Source organism: Macrobrachium rosenbergii, chromosome 28 (assembly GCF_040412425.1).
Source record: "Macrobrachium rosenbergii isolate ZJJX-2024 chromosome 28, ASM4041242v1, whole genome shotgun sequence".
Taxonomy (NCBI): domain Eukaryota; kingdom Metazoa; phylum Arthropoda; class Malacostraca; order Decapoda; family Palaemonidae; genus Macrobrachium; species Macrobrachium rosenbergii.
Genome location: NC_089768.1, coordinates 8327094 through 8347007, shown reverse-complemented (window position 1 = coordinate 8347007; position 19914 = coordinate 8327094). Strand labels below are relative to the sequence as shown.

The window sequence follows — 19914 nt, the reverse complement described above, 5'->3', positions numbered from 1 at the left end:
TGCAACTTTTACTACCCAAAAACTATTCTCCTTGCATTTCAATACATTTTTATCTATTTATTATTTTTTTTCTTTTTTAATAAGTGAGATTTCTTTCTGTATTATTTCTCTTTGCCTCCTCTTATTTCTTCCTAATGAACACCATATTCTTTGGAATTTTGAATTTCAAGTCAATGGCCCCCTGTGGGCTTGTTCTATGAATAGGGTTCATCTTCTGCATAATAATAATAATAATAATAATAATAATAATAATAATAATAATAATAATAATTAAATACATGGCTTTCCAATAAGCTTATCAAAGACTAGATGACTATCACAAACTTTAATTCTATTAAAGTAACAGAGTAAAACCATACTGTCTGCACATAATATCTAATACTTTGTTAGAATCATTATGAAATGTAAAACTACACATACCTGGTTAGGCTGTTGGTCTGAACACGACTTTTGTTTATCTGAGATGGGAGTTTGTGGACCAGATGCTTTCTTTTCAAATGCGGGAGGTCTGGATGTGACCACCTCGCTCATTGTACCCATTATGACGCGAGTAGACACAGTGAACAGTGTTTAATAACACCCTCTGAAAAATTAATGCACCGTTAGCCATGGAACATTGTACTGTACTACCTTTTTTACACTAAACAAACCTCCTTGTTCTTTCTTCACATCAATTATTTTATCTTTAGAGATTTTACAGTGACATCAAGTCCCCCTTAACCCTTACAGCAAAAGCAATCCTGCCATAAAACTACACCTGCAAAATTTTTAATTTATGTAAAAATAAAATTACCGAACTAAATACAAATGTATCCAGTAAATTAATGAGAATTTGATCCGAGACGATCAGCACTAAGGGAAGAACCATTCTTCAGAGTCAAGCCATGGCAAATTACAAAATTAAATAAGAAAAAAAAAAATCATTCAAACCACTACAACAGCCAGGTGATGACGATTAAACTTCCAGACTGAAGATATTTGGTATGCTTATTCTCAACAGGCTGAGGAAAGGAACTAAGAAAGGCTCAGTAATGAACAGCATGGTTTTAAGAACAAATAGGAGCTGCACTGATATTATGTTTGTGTTAAGGCATATTGCGTAGCAGCAGTACAGAATTTTAAATCCCCTTCTGAAGGACTTTGTAATTACAACACTAGTCAATATTATGGATAGCTTTGTGTCATTATGGATTCCAGTTAAATATCAAATACAATGGAAATTGTCTATGGACTAAGTCGATGCAAAGTTAATGCTGATGGAATTTAAAATGAATTTGCAGTGTATAGCTGGGTGCTACAGGGGAATGTTATTTCACCTTTGCTGTTTGCCCCTCTCTTCAATCTTATAATGAAAAGTGGTCAGAAACAGAAGATAAAATTTGGAGTCGCATAACAATATACCTTGACAGAATTGCAATATGCAAATGATGCTGTTTTAATTATCAAACACCAAAAAATTTAAAATATAACTAGAGAAATGAAGCTCTAAATAAATCTATGAACATACAAGTAATACTCTAGATAAATTTATGAAACAGACAAGTAATGAGGCCACAGTATGCACAAAGGGATGAAATAAGGAATTACCATAAGCAAAAGATGCTGTTTCAATCATCAGAACACCAAAAGATTGAAAACACTTCTTAATTGGTTGCAAAGTATACACTAACAAGAGGAAATATTAAAATGGAGAAAATCTTTCGAGTATTTATGAGAAAATCTTTCGAATATTTATGAGCACTGATATCCAGGACCGTTCTTTGGAGTTGGAACTCAGTGAGACTGAAACAAGGCAAACTGAACAATGGGCCGGCTGAATGAGATTAGGAAATTAAATAGAATGAAACTGCAAATGAAGATAAGATTATATGTGGTATGACCTGTGTTGCTATAAAGACATGAATCAACATATGCCAATGAAACTATATACTATAAAAATTTTGCTGATTGAGAATAAAACCTAATGGTAAATTAGGAGGCAGCTGGCAAGAATGGTGATTTGTGGAGGGAGAATAGTGGTGATTTATGGAGAAGAGAGGTGATTTGTGGAGGGAGAAGAGTGGTAATTTGTGGAGAGAGCAGAGTGGTGATTTATAGGGGGAGATGTGGTGATTTATGGAGGGAGAAGAGTGGTGATTTTTGGAGGGAGAAGAGTGGTGATTTGTGGAGGGAGAAGTGGCGATTTATGGAGGAAGAATGGTGATTTATGGGGGAGAATAGTGGTGATTTATGGAGGGAGAAGACTGGTGATTTATAGTGTGAGAAGTGGTAATTTATAGAGGGAGAAGAGTGGTGATTTACAGAGGGAGAAATGGTGATTTATGGAGGGAGAAGATTGGTGATTTATAGAGGGGGAAGTGGTGATTTATGTAGGAAGAAGTGGTGATCTATGGAGGAAGAAGAATGGTGATTTATGGATGGAGAAGAATGGTGATTTATAGAGGGAGAAGTGGTGATTTATAGAGGGAGAAGTGGTGATTTATAGAGGGAGAAATGGTGATTTATACAGGAAGATTGGTGATTTATAGAGGGAGAATAGTGGTGATTTATGTAGGGAGAAGTGGTGATTCATGGAGGGATAAGAGTGGTGATTTATAGAGGGCAAAGTGTTGATTTACAGAGGGATAAGGGTGGTGATTTATAGTGAGAATAGTGATGGTTTATAGCAGGAGAATAGTGGTGATTTATAGAGGGAGAAAGCCCTTTGTTGGCCAACTCGGTTGAGCTTCGGACTGTCACTCGATGGGCACGAGTTCAATTCCCGAGGCCGGCTGATGAAGAGTTAGAGGAATTTATTTCTGGTGATAGAAATTCATTTCTCGCTATAATGTGGTTCAGATTCCACAATAAGCTGTAGGTCCCGTTGCTAAGTAACCAACTGGTTCTTAGCCACATAAAATAAAGTCTAATCCTTCGGGCCAGCCCTAGGAGAGCTGTTAACCAGCTCAGTGGTCTGGTAAAACTAAGGTATACTTTTTATAGAGGGAGAAGAGTGGTGATTTATGGAAAAGTGGTAATTTATGGAAAAGAGTGGTTATTTATGGAGAAGTGGTGATTTATGGAGAAGAGTGGTGATTTATGGAGAAAAGTAGTGATTTATGGAAAAGTGGTGACTTATGGAGAAGAGTAGTGATTTATGGAAAACAGTGGTGATTTATGGAGAAAAGTATTGATTTATGGAAAAGTGGTGATTTATGGAGAAGAGTAGCAATTTATGGAGAAGAGTCGTGATTTACGGAGAAAAGTGGTGATTTATGGAGGAGTGGTGATTTGTGAAGAAGAGCAGCAATTTATGGAGAAGAGTGGTGATTTATGGAGAATAGTGATTTACTGAGAAGAGTGGTGATTTATGGAGGAGTGGTGATTTATGGAGAAAATTGGTGATTTATGGAGAATAGTGATTTATTGAGAAAAGTGGTGATTCATGGAGAAGAGTAGTGATATATGAAGAGTGGTGATTTATGGAGTGAAAATAGTGATTTATGGAGAAGAGTAGTGAATAATGGGGAAGTGATTTTTTATGGAGGGAGAAGTGGTGATTTGTGGAGGAAGAGTAGTGATTTGTGGAGGGAGAAGAGCAGTGATTTACAGGAGAAAAGTGGTGATTTGCAGTGGGAGAAGATTGGTGATTTGTGGAAGGAGAAATGTGGTGATTTATGGAGGGAGAAGAGGTGATTTATGGAGGGAGAATAGTGATTTGCAGAGGGAGAATAGTGATTTATGGAGGGAGAAAAGTGGTTATTTATGGAGGGAGAAGAGTGGTGATTTATGGAGGAAGAAGAGTGGTAATTTACACTCTTACAAAACCCGTCCTTGAAACTGTCAGGTTAGATTGGGTCAAAACCTGACTTGTTCGCATACCAAACTGGTAAATAAAGCTCTACATACTACCTGTTCTCGCTAATAAACATGTAAAAAAAGCGCTGAAGTTTCTTCGGCACAATTGAGTTTTCTGTACAGTAGCTACAGCGTATAATCAAGGCCACTGAAAAACAGATCTATCTTTCTTTGGTCTCGGTATAATGCTGTATGAGCCGCAGCCCATGAAACTTTAACCACTGCCCAGTGATGCCCTATCGTTGCCAGAAGCATGATTATTGCTAACTTTAACCTTAAATAAAATAAAAACCACTGAGGCTACAGGGCTGCAATTTGGTATGTTTTTATGATCTGAGGGCGGACAGAAAAAAGTGCGAAAGGACAGACAAAGCCGGACCAATAGTTTTCTTTTACAGAAAACTTAAACAAAGCACGAAAATGTAGGCTAAATTTCTGTCAACTGCTAGAATATAAATCAAGCAAAAGTTACGATATTTGTTACTTTATTAACCTATCCAAGGTATGAGCAACAGTCATTGTTACTGTCTTCACATATAATAATAATAATAATAATAATAATAATAATAATAATAATAATAATAATTTCCACTACAATGACACAGGCATTATATAATGCAATTGTATTCTACGACTTAGAAAATATTAACTTATACAGAGCAGAAAGCAAAAAAGTGCAAATAAAGAGCAAGAAAGCAGCAAAACTGAAAACTCAAGATGGTTCTTTTGAGAGTACTTGCAACAGAATCTCGCCTGGTGAAGTAACAATAACAAAATTTGAAACTAATCGGTAGGGGATGAGTATTTACATAGCAACAATTATAATGAGAATAATCGTCAGAAAATGAAGAAGCCGGTGGTTACATTTCCTTTACGATGCAAAGCAGAAGTGAAAAAAATGCAAAAAAAGGGCCCCAACTCCGCAATCAATACTCGATTGCCTAGACCTAGACCCAGCCTGGTAACCTACTCCATGACCCAACGCTGCTTGTTGACAATTTTCTCATTACCTCAACAAAGAACTCTCCTCCAAACACCTACCCGCTCTTTGCTTGGCTACAGTGGCCAAAATGCGTAGATGGAATGTTATAAAATAAGGAAAAATAATTCAAAATGATAGAGAAGACGGGCGATTTACTAAGTAATTTAAAGTACAGTGTCACGAGCTATTTTGTCTACGATCGAAATGAACACAGGGAACAAACGTATATGTAAATGAGCAAAACTACAACTGAAATAAACTAACAGACGACATATAATAAAAAGATAATCAACAATATTAGAACTAAAACGAAGAAGATAATGCTATTTTAAAACGAAGGGGAGATATTTGTCGATATAATGTACACACAATATAAAGGACCGCATCCGCATCGTTTTCTCTGAGGCCGATATCTTCTGGAAGTTTTAAAGTACCAGGGCTTAAAGGCACACACGAGTACGTAAGAGAGAGAGAGAGAGAGAGAGAGAGAGAGAGAGAGAGAGAGAGAGAGAGAGAGAGAGAGAGACTTAAAGGCACACATTCGTACGAGAGAGAGAGAGAGAGAGAGAGAGAGAGAGAGAGAGAGAGAGAGAGAGAGAGAGAGAGAGAGAGAGAGAGATTTGCACACAAAAGACGTTAGTGATGTTCTCGTATAGGACTTAGAAGAGAGACAATTTCCACAAAAACCTTTAGTACGCAGTTCTCTTCTACTTTTTTTGGGCTGCATTGGGTGGGGGGGAAGGGGAGGGACAGGGAAGAAAAGTGGACCCAACTCCTCTTCCTTGCCTGACCAGACAAGTCCATTACACAAGGCAGCTCGGAGGACTGGTTTAAGTGGAAAAGTGAGCCTCACAAAGGGAAGAAAGGATAAATAACCGAAATAAGTGCATTGTGTTGTGGGAAGGAGGGGTGGGGGGGGGAAGGAGCCACGTCACTGGAGACTCGATGCCTAAGGACATCCACCACCCATGGGGTGGGGGAGCGCAGCAAAAAGAAGACAGTTTACATTGTTGGATGCAGCCAATTTCAAAAGATTAAGCAGTCTCTGGAATTTGTTCTAAGAACTCCAGTCATCAACATTCACAACAAAAGCCTGTACTGCAAATACGAGCGTCCACTGATACTCAATTACTGCTTCAGAAAAATGCAACCACTAGGCCGATGTTCAAGGTCTAAATACATTAACATCGTATGTGACACACATACCAAAACCAAAAGAAGAATATTTACCCAGACTCTTGCCCATTACAAAATTTTATATGTAAATCAAATTTCTGACATGTATTACTATTATTATTACAGAGACCACTTTCTTTGTTTGGATGAATGCGGCCCACATCACTACAGAGAGAGAGAGAGAGAGAGAGAGAGAGAGAGAGAGAGAGAGAGAGAGAGAGAGAGAGAGAGAGAGAGGAAACGAATAACGCCTCATCAATAATCGGTATTCAATACCTTTTCGATAAGTAGTGTTGGATTCCCTTTTTTTTCTTTTCTACATCAGCCTTGGTGAAGCTTTCTCTCTATAGCCTGACCTGGTTGTGAGAATTGTTATAAAGGAATAAAAACTGGACGATGCGTAACACTTAAGCGCATTATCAAATATACCGCCTTTAACGGCCGTCTTAAAACAATAAACTTTTCTGACGCAATACTTTGCTCTTGAACAATTTTGCCTAGAAATCATTGCTTAAGTATTGTTTTAAAATCTTCCATCCCCGTCTCGTGCTCACCTGATAATACCTTTGCTGGAGGATATTCATCCAATATCTATCTATCTATCTATCTATATATATATATATATATATATATATATATATATATATATATATATATATATTAGAAGAATACCTTCAAACGAAAGGTGAGCACGAGACGGGGGATGAAATTTTAAAAATAATATTTAAGCCAAGATTTCTAAGCAAAATTGATGACAAGCAAAGCACTGCGTCAGAGAAGTTGATCGTTTTAAGATGGCCGCAAAAGGCGGTATATTTGATATATATACTTATAGATATTACACACACATACATCCCAAAGCCTACAAGGCAATTCTGGAGCAAAAAACCAACGCTCTTAGGGGGAAGGAACCTCGGGAATCATCAGTGACGACTGACTGACTGACTAACTGCACGTCTACTGCAGCTGATGATGATGATGCCACCACACCTTCGCTCCGCTTTATGCTAAGCCCTCATGTTTCAGCACACGCACTCAGCGCATCGTGGGCCAGTCACCAGATCCTCAATAAGATGACCAAGATGCACGGACTGAAAGGTCAGACGTACAAAAGGACAACCAACATTTCCGCCAGTAGTACTACCATTCTCAACCATGGCAATCTGCTGGCAATACTATTCTCAACCATGGCAATCTGCTGGCAATACTATTCTCAACCATGGCAATCTGCTAGTAGTACCATTCTCAACCATGGCAAGCTGCTAGTACTACCATTCTCAACCATGGCAAGCTGCTAGTACTGCCATTCTCAACCATGGCAAGATGCTAGTACTACCATTCTCAACCATGGCAAGATGCTAGTACTACCTTTCTCAACCATGGCAAGCAAGCTGCTTGTATTACCATTCACAACCATGGCAAGCAAGTTGCTTGTACTTCCATTCTCAACCATGGCAAGCAAGCTGCTTGTACTACCATTCTCAACCATGGCAAGCTGCTTGCACTACCATTCTCAACCATGACAAGCTGCTAATGTCATCTGACGTTTGTAATTCAAGAGATAAAATGGTCGACCCAAATATGTAGGAAGAAAGCAATGAATTGATAAGCAGAAGCTGACAAAGTTATCAATGATGTTAGATCTGCTGGGAAAAAACCGGGTGACTACAATGTATCGTAATATTTTAAACGTTAAGATTCTGCTTTGAAATAACCTCCTCACTTTGTGAACGACAAATTTAACTCTCTACATCACTGCCCCGATACAATTCAACTTCTATTTTAATAATTTACTTACATTTTTGTTATCTGGTTTTCTAATAACTGATCTCCCCTTTCTGTATTTTCCATCACCTTCTGTTGCTTCTTTCGAATGAACACCGTAATATTCTTTGGAAGCTTGAATTTCAAGTCAATGGCCCCTGTGGGGGGCTTGTTCCATATGAATGGGGTTCATCTTCCGAATAATAATAATAATAATAATAATAATAATAATAATAATAATAATAATAATAATAATAATTCGGTTTAAGAATGTTTTTAACATCTCAATCATGCTGCGGACAATATACTCAGGTGTTTTAATACACCTCACCACTCGCCCGTGCATCTCGTATCTTTAGTAGAATAGACATAACACGTATGCCGCGTACCAATGAGGCATACTGGGGCAATGACATCATCATCGTTTCCTGTACACACCTAAGTTAAACCGCCATTACACAGCATTCCGTCTGACACTGTGGTATAACACGTAAAGCCGGTTTAGTGCCGTCAGTGCACCTAGAGCTGAGCACCGTAGGTATATTACTTAAGGTTCGTCGCAGCGTCCCTTCCGTGGCCCCTGGCTGCAACCTCTCTCATTCCTTTACTGCACCTCCGTTCATATCATCTTTCCTCCATCTTTACTTTCCTCAACCCTCTCCCAATAATTGTTTCATAGTTCAGTTGCGAGATTTGCCTCCTGTTACATCTTTGTAACATTTTACTCTCAATTTCTCTTTCAGACCTTATACGTACCAGCGTTTGGCCTTAGGCCTAAATTCTATATTCCGTTCTATTACGCGTCAACTGAATCACTGCCTTACAAAAACTGAATCAAACAAACGAGCAAAATGACTAAAGCATCACATCTCATCCGAGGAAACTCGAATTACTCGCACAAACACTCAGAAACAATTATGAGCACTCAGGGACCAAAGCCAACAGAACATGCAACGAATTGAATACAATATACAATTTAGGCAGAAGGACAAGCGCTGGAACTTATGAGCTCATTCAGCACTGTAAGGAAAATTGTCAGTAAGAGGGTTGAAAGGTGTAGCAGGAGGAAAGCCTCTTCAGTTACACTATGAATCAATTGTTAGGAGAGGGTGGAAAGTCAGATGGAAGAAGAATATGAATGGAGGTTCAGTAAAAAGAATGAAAGGGGTTGCAATTAGGGGCCGAAGGGACGCCGCAATGGAACCTTGAGTAATGCCTACAGTGCACCAAGCGTGAGGTGCACTGACGGCACTAAGAACATACAATGGAAGAAACATCGATCCAGCTACAACCAGAAGAAGACCCCTTCCTTCTCTTCCCACACCCAATCAAAAGGCGACAGATTTCCATCTCAAGCCAAACTAGATTTCCTGGCCGAGACGAGTGTGGGTATACTCCCACACAGGGTTCGCTAAAACGAGGATCATGGCACTCATTTTGATACAAGTAGGTAAACAAGTACAGGCAAAACAGAGAGAAAAAACCGAGAGAGGGAAGTATATACGCACAAGTAAAGAGAGAGAGAGAGAGAGAGAGAGAGAGAGAAGCACACGAAACCCGAGAGAGAGGTATATAAGCACAAGAACAGAGAGAGAGAGAGAGAGAGAGAGAGAGAGAGAGAGAGAGATAAGCATACGAAACACGAGAGAGAGAGATGTATATAAGCAGAAGAACAGAGAGAGATGGAAATGAAGTGTTACACCAGTTTTGCCTTGCCCATGTGTTTTTGGCCATAGAATATAGAAATGAATACAGAATTTAGGCCAAAGGCCAAGCACTGGCACCTATGGTCATTTAGCGCTGAAACGGAAACTGACAGCAAAAAGATTTGACAGGTGTAACAGGGGGAAAACCTCGCAGTTGCACTCTGAAACAACTGTAAGGAGATGGTTGAGGACCCCATTACTGAGATTTCCGAAAGTAGTTCAAATGGCTGGAGATCAGCCCACTATTTTCCTACCCCATCGGAGCCTAGTAGCCGGCCTTGACCTAAATTCCGTTGAACGCCCGGCCGTTTGTCTACCAGACAGGTACTGGTACGAATATACGATATGAATATTCGTCTTCATCTCATAATGGCAATGACTGACCCAAACGATCCCAACCAACCCTTAGACCCATATGAGTCACACACTCGATATATAGGATACCAATTAGAGAGAGAGAGAGAGAGAGAAATTCAAGATCGCAACCCCAGGGAAGACAAGAGTAATCATTCTTGCTAGAACTGGTATTCTAGACCTGATCAAAAGCGGCCATCACACGTCGTGGCAGGGCGAGAAACATGATTTCTCCTTTTCGGAATTATTATCTTTTCAACGCTACCTCCATCAGAGAAGGTCTCCTCCCTTATTATTATGGTTGTTATTATTATTATTATATATCACCACTTAAAAGCCAAGAAATTCAAGATTCGCTCTAACCGCCCATAAAATGTTCGCTGGTGGGAAAATACACGTACTTAAATATGGTGACAGAGAGAGAGAGAGAGAGAGAGAGAGAGAGAGAGAGAGAGAGAGAGAGAGAGAGAGAGAGAGAGAGAGAGAAGAGAAGCCATACCATATACGTGGTATAAAGGTACTTGTTGATACAGTGCGTTCACACACTCCCCCAACCTCCTCGCCCCATTCCCAAAAGGTTAATATTTATCTCTTCCTGGATCGAAAGTTGAGAGAAACAAGAAATGGTGAAGCAACAGAAAAGCATGAACATTTGCAGTTCCACGTAAGTGCTGGACCAGTTTTTTTTATATCCTCAATTCACTGAAGATATTTACAAATCCGGAGCGGACAGAGTGAGAATATACTCAAACGTTTTTGTCGGTACTTTTCTTTTGTGTATCTGCTTAAGATTTATTTACACAAGACCCCAACAATATGGAATAGAACAGAATATTGGATTTATGCCAACGACCAAGCTCTGGGACCTGTGAAGTCATTCAGCGCTGAAACGGAAGCCGAGAGTCCAGGAGGTTTGAAAGGTGTAACAGGAGGAAATCCTCGCAGTTGCACTACGGATCAATTGTTAGGAGAGGGTGGAAAGTAAGATGGAAGAAAAAGAATATGAATAGAGGTGGTACAATGAAAGGAGTGAAACGGGTTGCAGCTAGGGGCCGAAGGGAAGCTGCAAAGAACCTTAAGCAATGCCAACAGTGCACCGCGTTCCCCTGTTATGACCTGCATCTCTCTAATTATTCTTAGATCTCTTCACACATTATCTGTCCATCTCATCCTCGGTTTCCCCAGAGGTCTCCCTTCTACTGAGCCTTCCATAACCATTTTTTAGGCATTCTGCTCTTTTCAATTCTGACCACATGCCCTGCCAATGTGTACCCTCTGCGATCTCACATAGCCAGTTATTAGCGGTTCCTGCTGATATCGGATTTTCTTAATTTCTTTTCCACGTGTAATAATTGGGAACAAACTGAAGTAACAAGAAATGACGAAAATAACCTTGAAAAGATAATCGTTCAGCGTCAAGGTCAGTTCTTTGAGTACACAGGAATCTTTCCAGCAGCAACAAAATCTGAACAACCTTCTCGCCACTGCGATAATGACTTCCGTACTGGGCTCGCCTTCTTACGACCCTTCTACATCATCCCCGCACCAGCTATCTTAAGAAGAGACGTTTCCTGTTTCTTCGGGGCGTGTTTCACGGAGAGAATTGAATTGCATATAGAATTTAGGCCAAAGGCCAAGCACTGGGACCTATGAGGCCATTCAGCGCTTAAACGGAAATTGACAGTAATAGGTTTGTGAGGCGTAACGGGAGGAAAACCTTGCAGTTGCACTATGGATCAATTGTTAGGAGAGGGTGGAAAGTAAGATGGAAGAGAATATGAAAGGAGGTACAGTAAAAGAAACGAAAGGGGTTGTAGGTAGGGGCCGAAGGGACGCCGCAGAGAACAATTAAGTAATGCCTACAGTGCACTGCATGAGGTGCACTGACGGCACTATTCCCCTACGGGGTTTTGCGAAGAGATAGACGATTGCTGGCCATCTTCTCTATAAGATAAACTCGCAACATTTACATACTGATTTCTCTTGAATGGAATTTACAATTTAGGCCAAAGGCCAGGGGCTGGGACCTCTGATGAGGTCATCCAGCGCTGAAACGGATACTGACGCTAAAAATGTTTGAAAGGCGTAACAGGAGGAAAACCTCGCAGTTACATTATGAATAAACTATTGGGAGAAGGTGAAAAGCTGGAAGAAAGATTATGAACGGAGGTACAGCCATATGTGAGCAACAATAAGCTTAATTTTTTTTTCAGTGAACAATAAGTTCATACATACATCAGTGATTGTACCAAATTGCTTTCTCCAACTTTGATCAGCTGGTCTCTTCAGTTTTATTATAACTTCAAACTGGAAATGCGTACACGATAAATTGGGACAAAAAGTTAATACAAATCTTATTAAAATTCTTTCTTTTAATAACCAATCTTCCAGTCGTTCTTGAATGACAGTTTATTTCATTAGGTAATATTCTTCAGCTATAACTGTTATTATTATTCAAAGATAAATCATACTCACATGGAACAAGCCCAAAAAAGGGGCCATTGACTTGAAATTCAAGCTTCCAGAGAATATCGTTATTATTATTCAGAAGATGAACCCTATTCATTTGGAACAAGCCCACCACAGGGGACATTGACTTGAAATTCAAGCTTCCAAACAATGTTATGGTATTCATTACGAAGAAGTATGAGGTAAAGGGAAATAGTTGCTGGAACACAAAAATTAACCAATTCTTGTTGTTAAATGGTTGCTAAATTTATCTGAAAACGTTAACATATTCAACAACTGTCTAAAAAAAACTTGAAAATTGAAGGGTTATCATCATCAACACAAAACAATAAATTCGCCGGCCTTGGATATAGACTGGATTGGATTATAAGATTTAGGCCAAAGGCCAAGCGATGGGACCTATGAAGTCATCCAGCCGTGAAAGGGAAACTGAAAGTACAGGTTTGAGAGGTGTAACAGGAGGAAAGCCTCGCAGTTGCACTATAAATCAACTGTTAGGAGAGAGTGGACAGTAAGATGGGAGATAGCATGAAAGGAAGTATAGTAAAAGGAATAAAGGGGACTGCAGCTAGGGGGCGAAGGGACACAGCTAAGAACCTTAAGTAATGCCTACAGTGCACCGCACATGGTGCTGCGATGGCTCTACTCCCCTACGGGGAGGAAGCTTTCCTATAACGCAATTTCTGGCCACACACAGGCCCACGGTACAGGCCTGAGAGGGCGAATTTGCGAATAATAATGTTTTCATTAGTTCCTCAACAAATAATCTGTAATGCACAATCGCTGGAAACGGAAAAGGCGTTGATTTCACACACGCAAAGTACTACGCTAACTTAGTCAATCCCTTTTTGAATCGCACAACGGAAATATCCGTCCATCATAAAGTATGATTTAAGTTGAAAATTGATTAGTCAAATAATACGATATATCAATCCTGCGGATTTGCTTTAAAAGATTGAGGTAAATATATATATATATATATATATATATATATATATATATATATATATATATATATATATATATATATATATATATATATATATATATATATATATGAACATTTACCATGTCATCGTGACATTTTATATACACAAACACTAAGCTACAAATTTATCCTATCACTTTACCTTGGAAATCGAATTGGTAAAGTCACTGAGAAAGTCTTTGAAACACACGACGCCAGAATTCCAAGCGCTCTAAGCGTCACCCCCATTGCTTGCAAACCTGGAGAAAGCAGACGGCTGAAATCAGATCGCAAGCAACCATGACTATTAAGAGCTTGGATCAAATTTCAGCTCACGAAAGTGCAGTACCACTTCCGTGGAGGAATTAGAATATTACAAGAATGTATAATTTTAGTTTTTCGGAATATATACCCTTTATAATCTGATTCCTGTACTATGGTTTTTCTTTAAGCTGGAAAAGTATTGTGCTCATACTGAATATATCAATTACCTGCTTCCCACAAGGTGCTATATCTTGTTATACGAAGACATATTGTTATACAGTAAAATTGTTGTATACTGTAGTCTGTATCTTGTTATACAAAGCATCATGTACGTTTTTCATGAATGTAGTGTCTTGGCCATTCAATTCAAGCTTCTCTATGACTTCCATGATTGCGTTACACACAAACTTCGGTGGCTTAATACGTAAGGTAAATATTATATTGTCATAAAATGCATTAAAAAATTCATTTGCATTATTCATTTAAAAAGTCATTTGCATTATTTATAGGTTTACAAACCACAGCTTTTGGTGTAAGAACGCTACCAAGCGGCAGCTGGAAACTGTTGTTGAAACTCTGTAACAAGGCCATTAAGTGGTGGCAAGGGGGATGAGGGAAATCCCTCACTCACCTGCCATCACTGAGCATATTTTCCTTCGGCATTCGGGACGCAAATTCCTGAGATGTATGCTAGTATTGCACCAGCCCCGGTTTTTTGGCCAGGCCCCTAGGTTAGGTTAAGGTTGGGTTAGTTTAGGTTTAAGTTAGGTTAGATTAGTACCTCTAGAGTAATTTGGGTTATTTTTCGGAAGACTCCAGCCACCTCCCACTTTATAATTTATATTTTCTTGGGTTAAACACATCAAAACAGAAAATTTCTTCTCAATATATAACCTTCGCAAATGCTTAATACCAGAGAAAAATAATTAATCAAATTACGACTTATAAGTTATGACAATACATGGCCCCACCCCCCTCCATTGCTAATACGGCAAAAATGTAACCAGTACACACTCCTAGATTACGAAAGGTTGGCATTTTTAGGTACTTTTAGTGCCCTATCATTTCCTATCAATTTTTGCATGAAAAACCCAAAATGGGTTTTCATGCAGAAATGGCTAGCTGGCACCTTTCAAAATGGCTGGCTGGAGTCTTCCAAAAAATTACCGTAATTTGGGTATGGTAAATAAAATGAGATTATTTTTTAAAAAATTATATGATTAGTTTTCAAGATATGGAGTCCTGCTTTTTTCAGGGAAAGGTACTGCTAATCGTTACATCTGGGAAAATGCGTCTGGGGCCTAGTGGAGTGGCTGAGGTGGGAATGTGAAAAATGCTTTCGTTTGTATACCTGGGAAAAATATAAATTTAAAAATTCGTTCCCATGTAAATATGAGTAGGAGACTCACTCCTCAAGTGGGAGGTTTTCACAATAAAAATATGAGTCAAGTTGTAAGATCTAAACTCAACGACAGATCCTGTAATAATGATGAACAGCATGTGATTCATCTTTCAGGAGAAATTGGAGGTGGTAAGCTGAATCTCCAACCAGGATTTGTCATTTTCCCAGTCAAGATGTGAACAAGGGAGGGATGGCTGTAACCCCCTCCTATTCAGTCAAGTATAGATATGACAGAGTATTAGGGCCCTGAGCATGTGCGAGAAGTCTTGGATCTCATGGGAAAACGTAAACTTTCGGAGAACTAAGTGTGATTCTGTGAGGAAAACAAGTTTGCAGGTTGCTCAATCTAGCCAAAAAACAGGTAATCGGTTAGACTGCAGTTCAGCTGGAGACACCTTCATAGATGCTTGATTATACAGTATAGCCTTCCTGCACATGTCCAATAGAGCACATACTCAGCCCAAGGTACTGCTTCACAGAGAGAGAAATTAGGAATTGGAAAACAACCAGCCACGCTGCCACTGACCGAAGACTTTCACTGATTACTCAGATGAGATACTTTTCTGTCTGGAAGGAGGCTGGGTGACTATAAAACCTGCTAAGCAACCTTCAAAGGTCCCAAGGAGGTGTCCACGGACTTGTAGGCAATGTCCCCCAGGTAGAATGACCCATGCCTTCATTACCTACAAAACCAAAAAGTTCTGAAATGCAGGGGCCAGTCCCATGTCCCTGACCTCATGAGCCCTGTTCCAAGACTTGCTCAAAGTTCATAAGCATGGACAATTCTGCTGATGCTGAGAGATCAATACCTTTCAGTCTGAAAGCTTAGCTTAAGGCTGAGTGATAGCCTTTCACTGCTAAGAACAGGAGAAACCTGTCTTGATGGTGGTAGACAAGGAGTCTGCAATCTGCTAAACAGATGCTCTGACCAGAGAGAGGGAGACCCTTCCTATGACCCCAAAAGGCTGGGAAGGCTACCTGCTTTTCCTAGAGGAAGAAGTTGGGTACCCTGTAGTGTTCGACAAGAGAGTTCCTTCCAACACTAGACACACAGGTTCCCTTCAAACCTGCCAGGGCCTACATGAGACCGCACAGTGGATCAGTCTTGCCTGTCAACATTTCTTCCCATCACTGCCTCCACCTTAATATTTGGAAAGAGTAGGGAGGTACCCACAACTGAGCTGTTTGGAAGTGTGAGAGTACTGTGTTAAAACTTCTCTCAAGAGAAAGGACACCATGTCCTGCCACCGGCTCTCCCCCCCACAAGCAAACTGTAAGCAACCTCCTGAACTCTTTCTACTCATCCTCAGGTAAGACTCTGGTGAAGACGAAGTCAACAAGTGTTTTCGGCCACGAGTTGAGCCATGCTGCTGCCTAGAAGGAAGCCATGGTGATGTAGTGTTAAAAGGGGACGAGTATTTTTTTTTTATGTATGATTGTATGTATTCATTAATTTTGTTTATAGTATTGTTATTAGTCAACATTCCAACCTTTTTCCCCCCCTAATCATGAACCTTTCGCCAATCAAAATCCCTCCTTGTGAGGGGGGGGGTGTTTGATTGGAGTTCTCAGGATTTGAGCAAGTCTGCTAGTATGCTGGCATGAAAACTACTTGGAGGAATTATGAACTACTACGGTAGAGCGGGTGTTCTGAAAACCTGTTGAAGAATCTTATTTGTGTGAGGAATAGCTTAATGTATAAAATAAAGTTGATTTATATGTCAAATTTCCTTACTGAAATGTTCTGAGGTAACCAGTTCACCAAAGAAATGAGACTTTTACCTCATCTCATTTGCATGTTGCAAAAACATGTTTACAGTGTACAAGGGGCAGTTTATACAAATATATACCAAGTTCTTTTTTGTGAAACAGCTCAACTGAGTAAATAATCCTGAAGTGATTTGTCTGACCCATTTGTATTGGAGGTTTGTTTGTTTTTTGGTGTAACTGTATGTACTCACTCTATTCCATGGTGAATTTTCATGTCCAAGGAAAAAATATATAGAATGATGATCATAGAGTTGTACAGTACTGTTTATATTTATGACAGTGTCCTTTGGATGGATTGTAAGTCAGTATGTGGTTACGTAGCGATTGATCCAGTAAATTATTGTCCACAGGAATACAGAGATAACAACTTGTGCTGGTTGTAGAATGCTTATCAGTAAAATGAATAGAAGATAAATTAGGTTAAGTAACAATTGTATGATTTACTTCCCAAGATTGCTGAAGTAAAACTATTTGTCTTGCTCCATATCTTCAGTCAAATAACACTGCTCCGAAGAGGGGAAAAAACCACAACAGTGACTCTCCATAGCTCCTAACTCCGCTGTGAAGGCCAAAACCTTTCTGAGAGTCTCTGCAGGGTGATGAGGTTGATTGTAGAGAAGTCTCTGCATTCTCCAGTATGTAGAACTCAAAATTCTGACTATCCACCTAGTCCAAAACACCATGAGGAGTGCACCTAAGGATAAACTCAATCAAAATATCAGGTTATGATGGGGCACTATGGTAGCATTAACAAGATCATTATAATTACGTATGAATGTAATGACCTCTCATAAGGGCCATTCTAACCGTTTGCAGGGGCTCAGGATGCAAGGTTCTGTCTAGTCCTATCAGATTCCCAACAAAATGAGCATGATCCTCTCCCACAAGATAGAACAATGCACTAGCCTGCTCTAGTGCATGCTCAAAGGCACATGGAACACAATCAGCTTCACCAACCCAGATCGCTTCGCTACAGATTGAGAACAACACACAGAGGATGGGGTTCTGAGCCATAGTCATCCATCATAGCACTCTCTTCATTAGGTGAAAGTCAAACTAGTATAAGCCATGGGAATGAAGGCACGAGCACAGTCATGGTGATCCATTATAGACTGGGAAGCAGAAGGATCACAAGAATACATATCTTCCCAGTACATTTGGGTACCATGCAATGAAGCTTACTCTCCTTCCCTGCAGAACTGGCCAGGGCTAGGATCCTCATTTCTGAAAAGGCTGCAGTGGTAGTCAATGTTGCTAGGGCTTTTCCCACGGGAAGGACTACCACTACAAGCTCAAAGGAGTTCAGTCCATAGAGGGGGCAGCAACAACAGAAGGTGACTCTTCTGACTTAGCAAAAGTTAGTGCTCAAGAAAGGCTGAGAATGATAGGTTCCTAAGAATACTGAGGAAGGCCACATCTTACAAAGGTATGTACTTGACCAATGATGCAATACCCAAACAGAGCAGACGACTTAGTAAGATTAGCAACGATGAGGAATATGAATGAGGTAGGCTTTCACCTGAAGCAACGAATTTTGCTGCTGGAAGAGAAGGCGTTTGGGTGCCTCACTTTCCTGGACTAAGAGACAGCAGTATATCTGGGAAGTGGGAAGGATGGAACTATAAAAGTTCAACAGTGTTACCATAGGAATATTCCCTCCTGAAGATTGGCGAACTTTTCTTACCTCTCTTCCTCCTAAAACTTTCCTACTGCACACTCCTTGCAAGGTTAATCAGGACTGCAGTGCCTACACCTAAGAAAAGGAGCAAACACATATACATGCACACTCACATCAATGTTGTTCAGGTATTTTCTCCATCACGAACAGAAAACACAAAAAACCACTAGATGGTGGCTGAAGAAAAAGTGCTTGGTGATGGCAAGTGAGTAGGGAATTAGCCCCCGACTCACGCCTCTTCACCAAGTGTTGACTAACTTGCTACAAAGTTTCAACCAGTGTCCAGCTCACGCTGGGGAATACTCCTTATGAAAGCCTCTGGTTTGTATTTCCATAAGAAACAATTATCTTGAAACGTTATAAAAGCACTATGATACACTGCATTGTTGTTTATGTAAATCTGAGTCATTTTTAACAATTATGAGTACAATGTACATACCAATGACTTTGAGCAGTCACAAATATTTGGACGTGGTACTGGAAGTAGCTGCAAATAGAGATCACAATACAAATACAGTATCTGTGTCTTGCATTTTGCATGTGGAAATAGAACACAATACAGTTGATAAATGAGAAGCATTTCTTGTTGTGGAGTGTTGTTATGCAGCATCCGGATTTAACAATATGTAACCAATATGTGGTGCAACTCAAAATGTGTATGCAAAGACAAGAGTGGGTCGTACATGCAGAGGACTAGTAAGCTGTCAGCTAATTAAATTATAATTGTAATAAATGTGAGCAAAATTTCAATGTGAAATATTTCTAGATCAGGTTGTAAATGAAACAATTATTCCCATTACCCATTCCTTTGGAACCTCTGCCAAGCTTGTCCTACACATCTTGGTCAGCTACTCAATCACACTGTCACCAGCAAATACTGCAAAAGTCTCCAACTTGCAACACCACAACTCTCTGAGCCTCTCTGTTCTCCAGAAATCCAGATTCATTACATCCCAAGAGGAATTTCACTCTTGAATCTGCACCAACTCCCTCCAATCTTACATTACTGACATCTGCTTCTCCCTTACCCTTTATGATCATTAGCATTACTTCGCAAGATTGATCTCTCTTACTGAGAAAGACAAGACGCACTGATTCTCTCTGATGGATTTATGGTATATTCGAGGAGATGCTAATAAGAGTACCTGGGTGATGGGTAGGGAAATCAAGTTCATTTTAGTAATGCATGGAGCACTAGCTTAAAAAAAAACACCATCAAACAGAAAAATATTTTGTAATTTATGTAAACCACAACAGTAGTATATGAACATAATCTGCAACTTCCGTCGGTCAATTTGCAGTTTTATTTCTCCTCCTACTACTCTTATCCAGCTAAGCTTAAAAAATTCTTACTAGGAAACCAAATATTCCAAATTCAAATTTCAAAATGATTATTCTTTCTCACCACAGGCAATACTGTACATTCTTCTAATTGCTAGCATCTACTAATACTATACTTTCTCTTTGATAAAAGGTATTATTATTATTATTATTATTATTATTATTATTATTATATATTATTCAAAAGATGAACCCTATTCATAA

General features: G+C 39.5%; 1 protein-coding gene across 3 annotated transcripts in view; it reads right to left on the bottom strand.

Annotated features, from left to right (window-relative positions):
* kri (krishah) overlaps positions 1–19914 on the bottom strand; it is a 37753-nt gene that overhangs the window by 14238 nt on the left and 3601 nt on the right. For 2 of the 3 annotated variants that reach the window (XM_067129960.1, XM_067129961.1), the window contains one exon: positions 421–583. In XM_067129960.1, coding sequence (XP_066986061.1) covers positions 421–540 — 120 coding nt within the window. In that variant the 5' untranslated portion in view covers positions 541–583. Of the gene's footprint in view, positions 1–420; positions 584–6271; positions 6352–6907; positions 7005–19914 lie in introns of those variants that run through there. The other variant, XM_067129962.1, reaches the window with a different exon arrangement.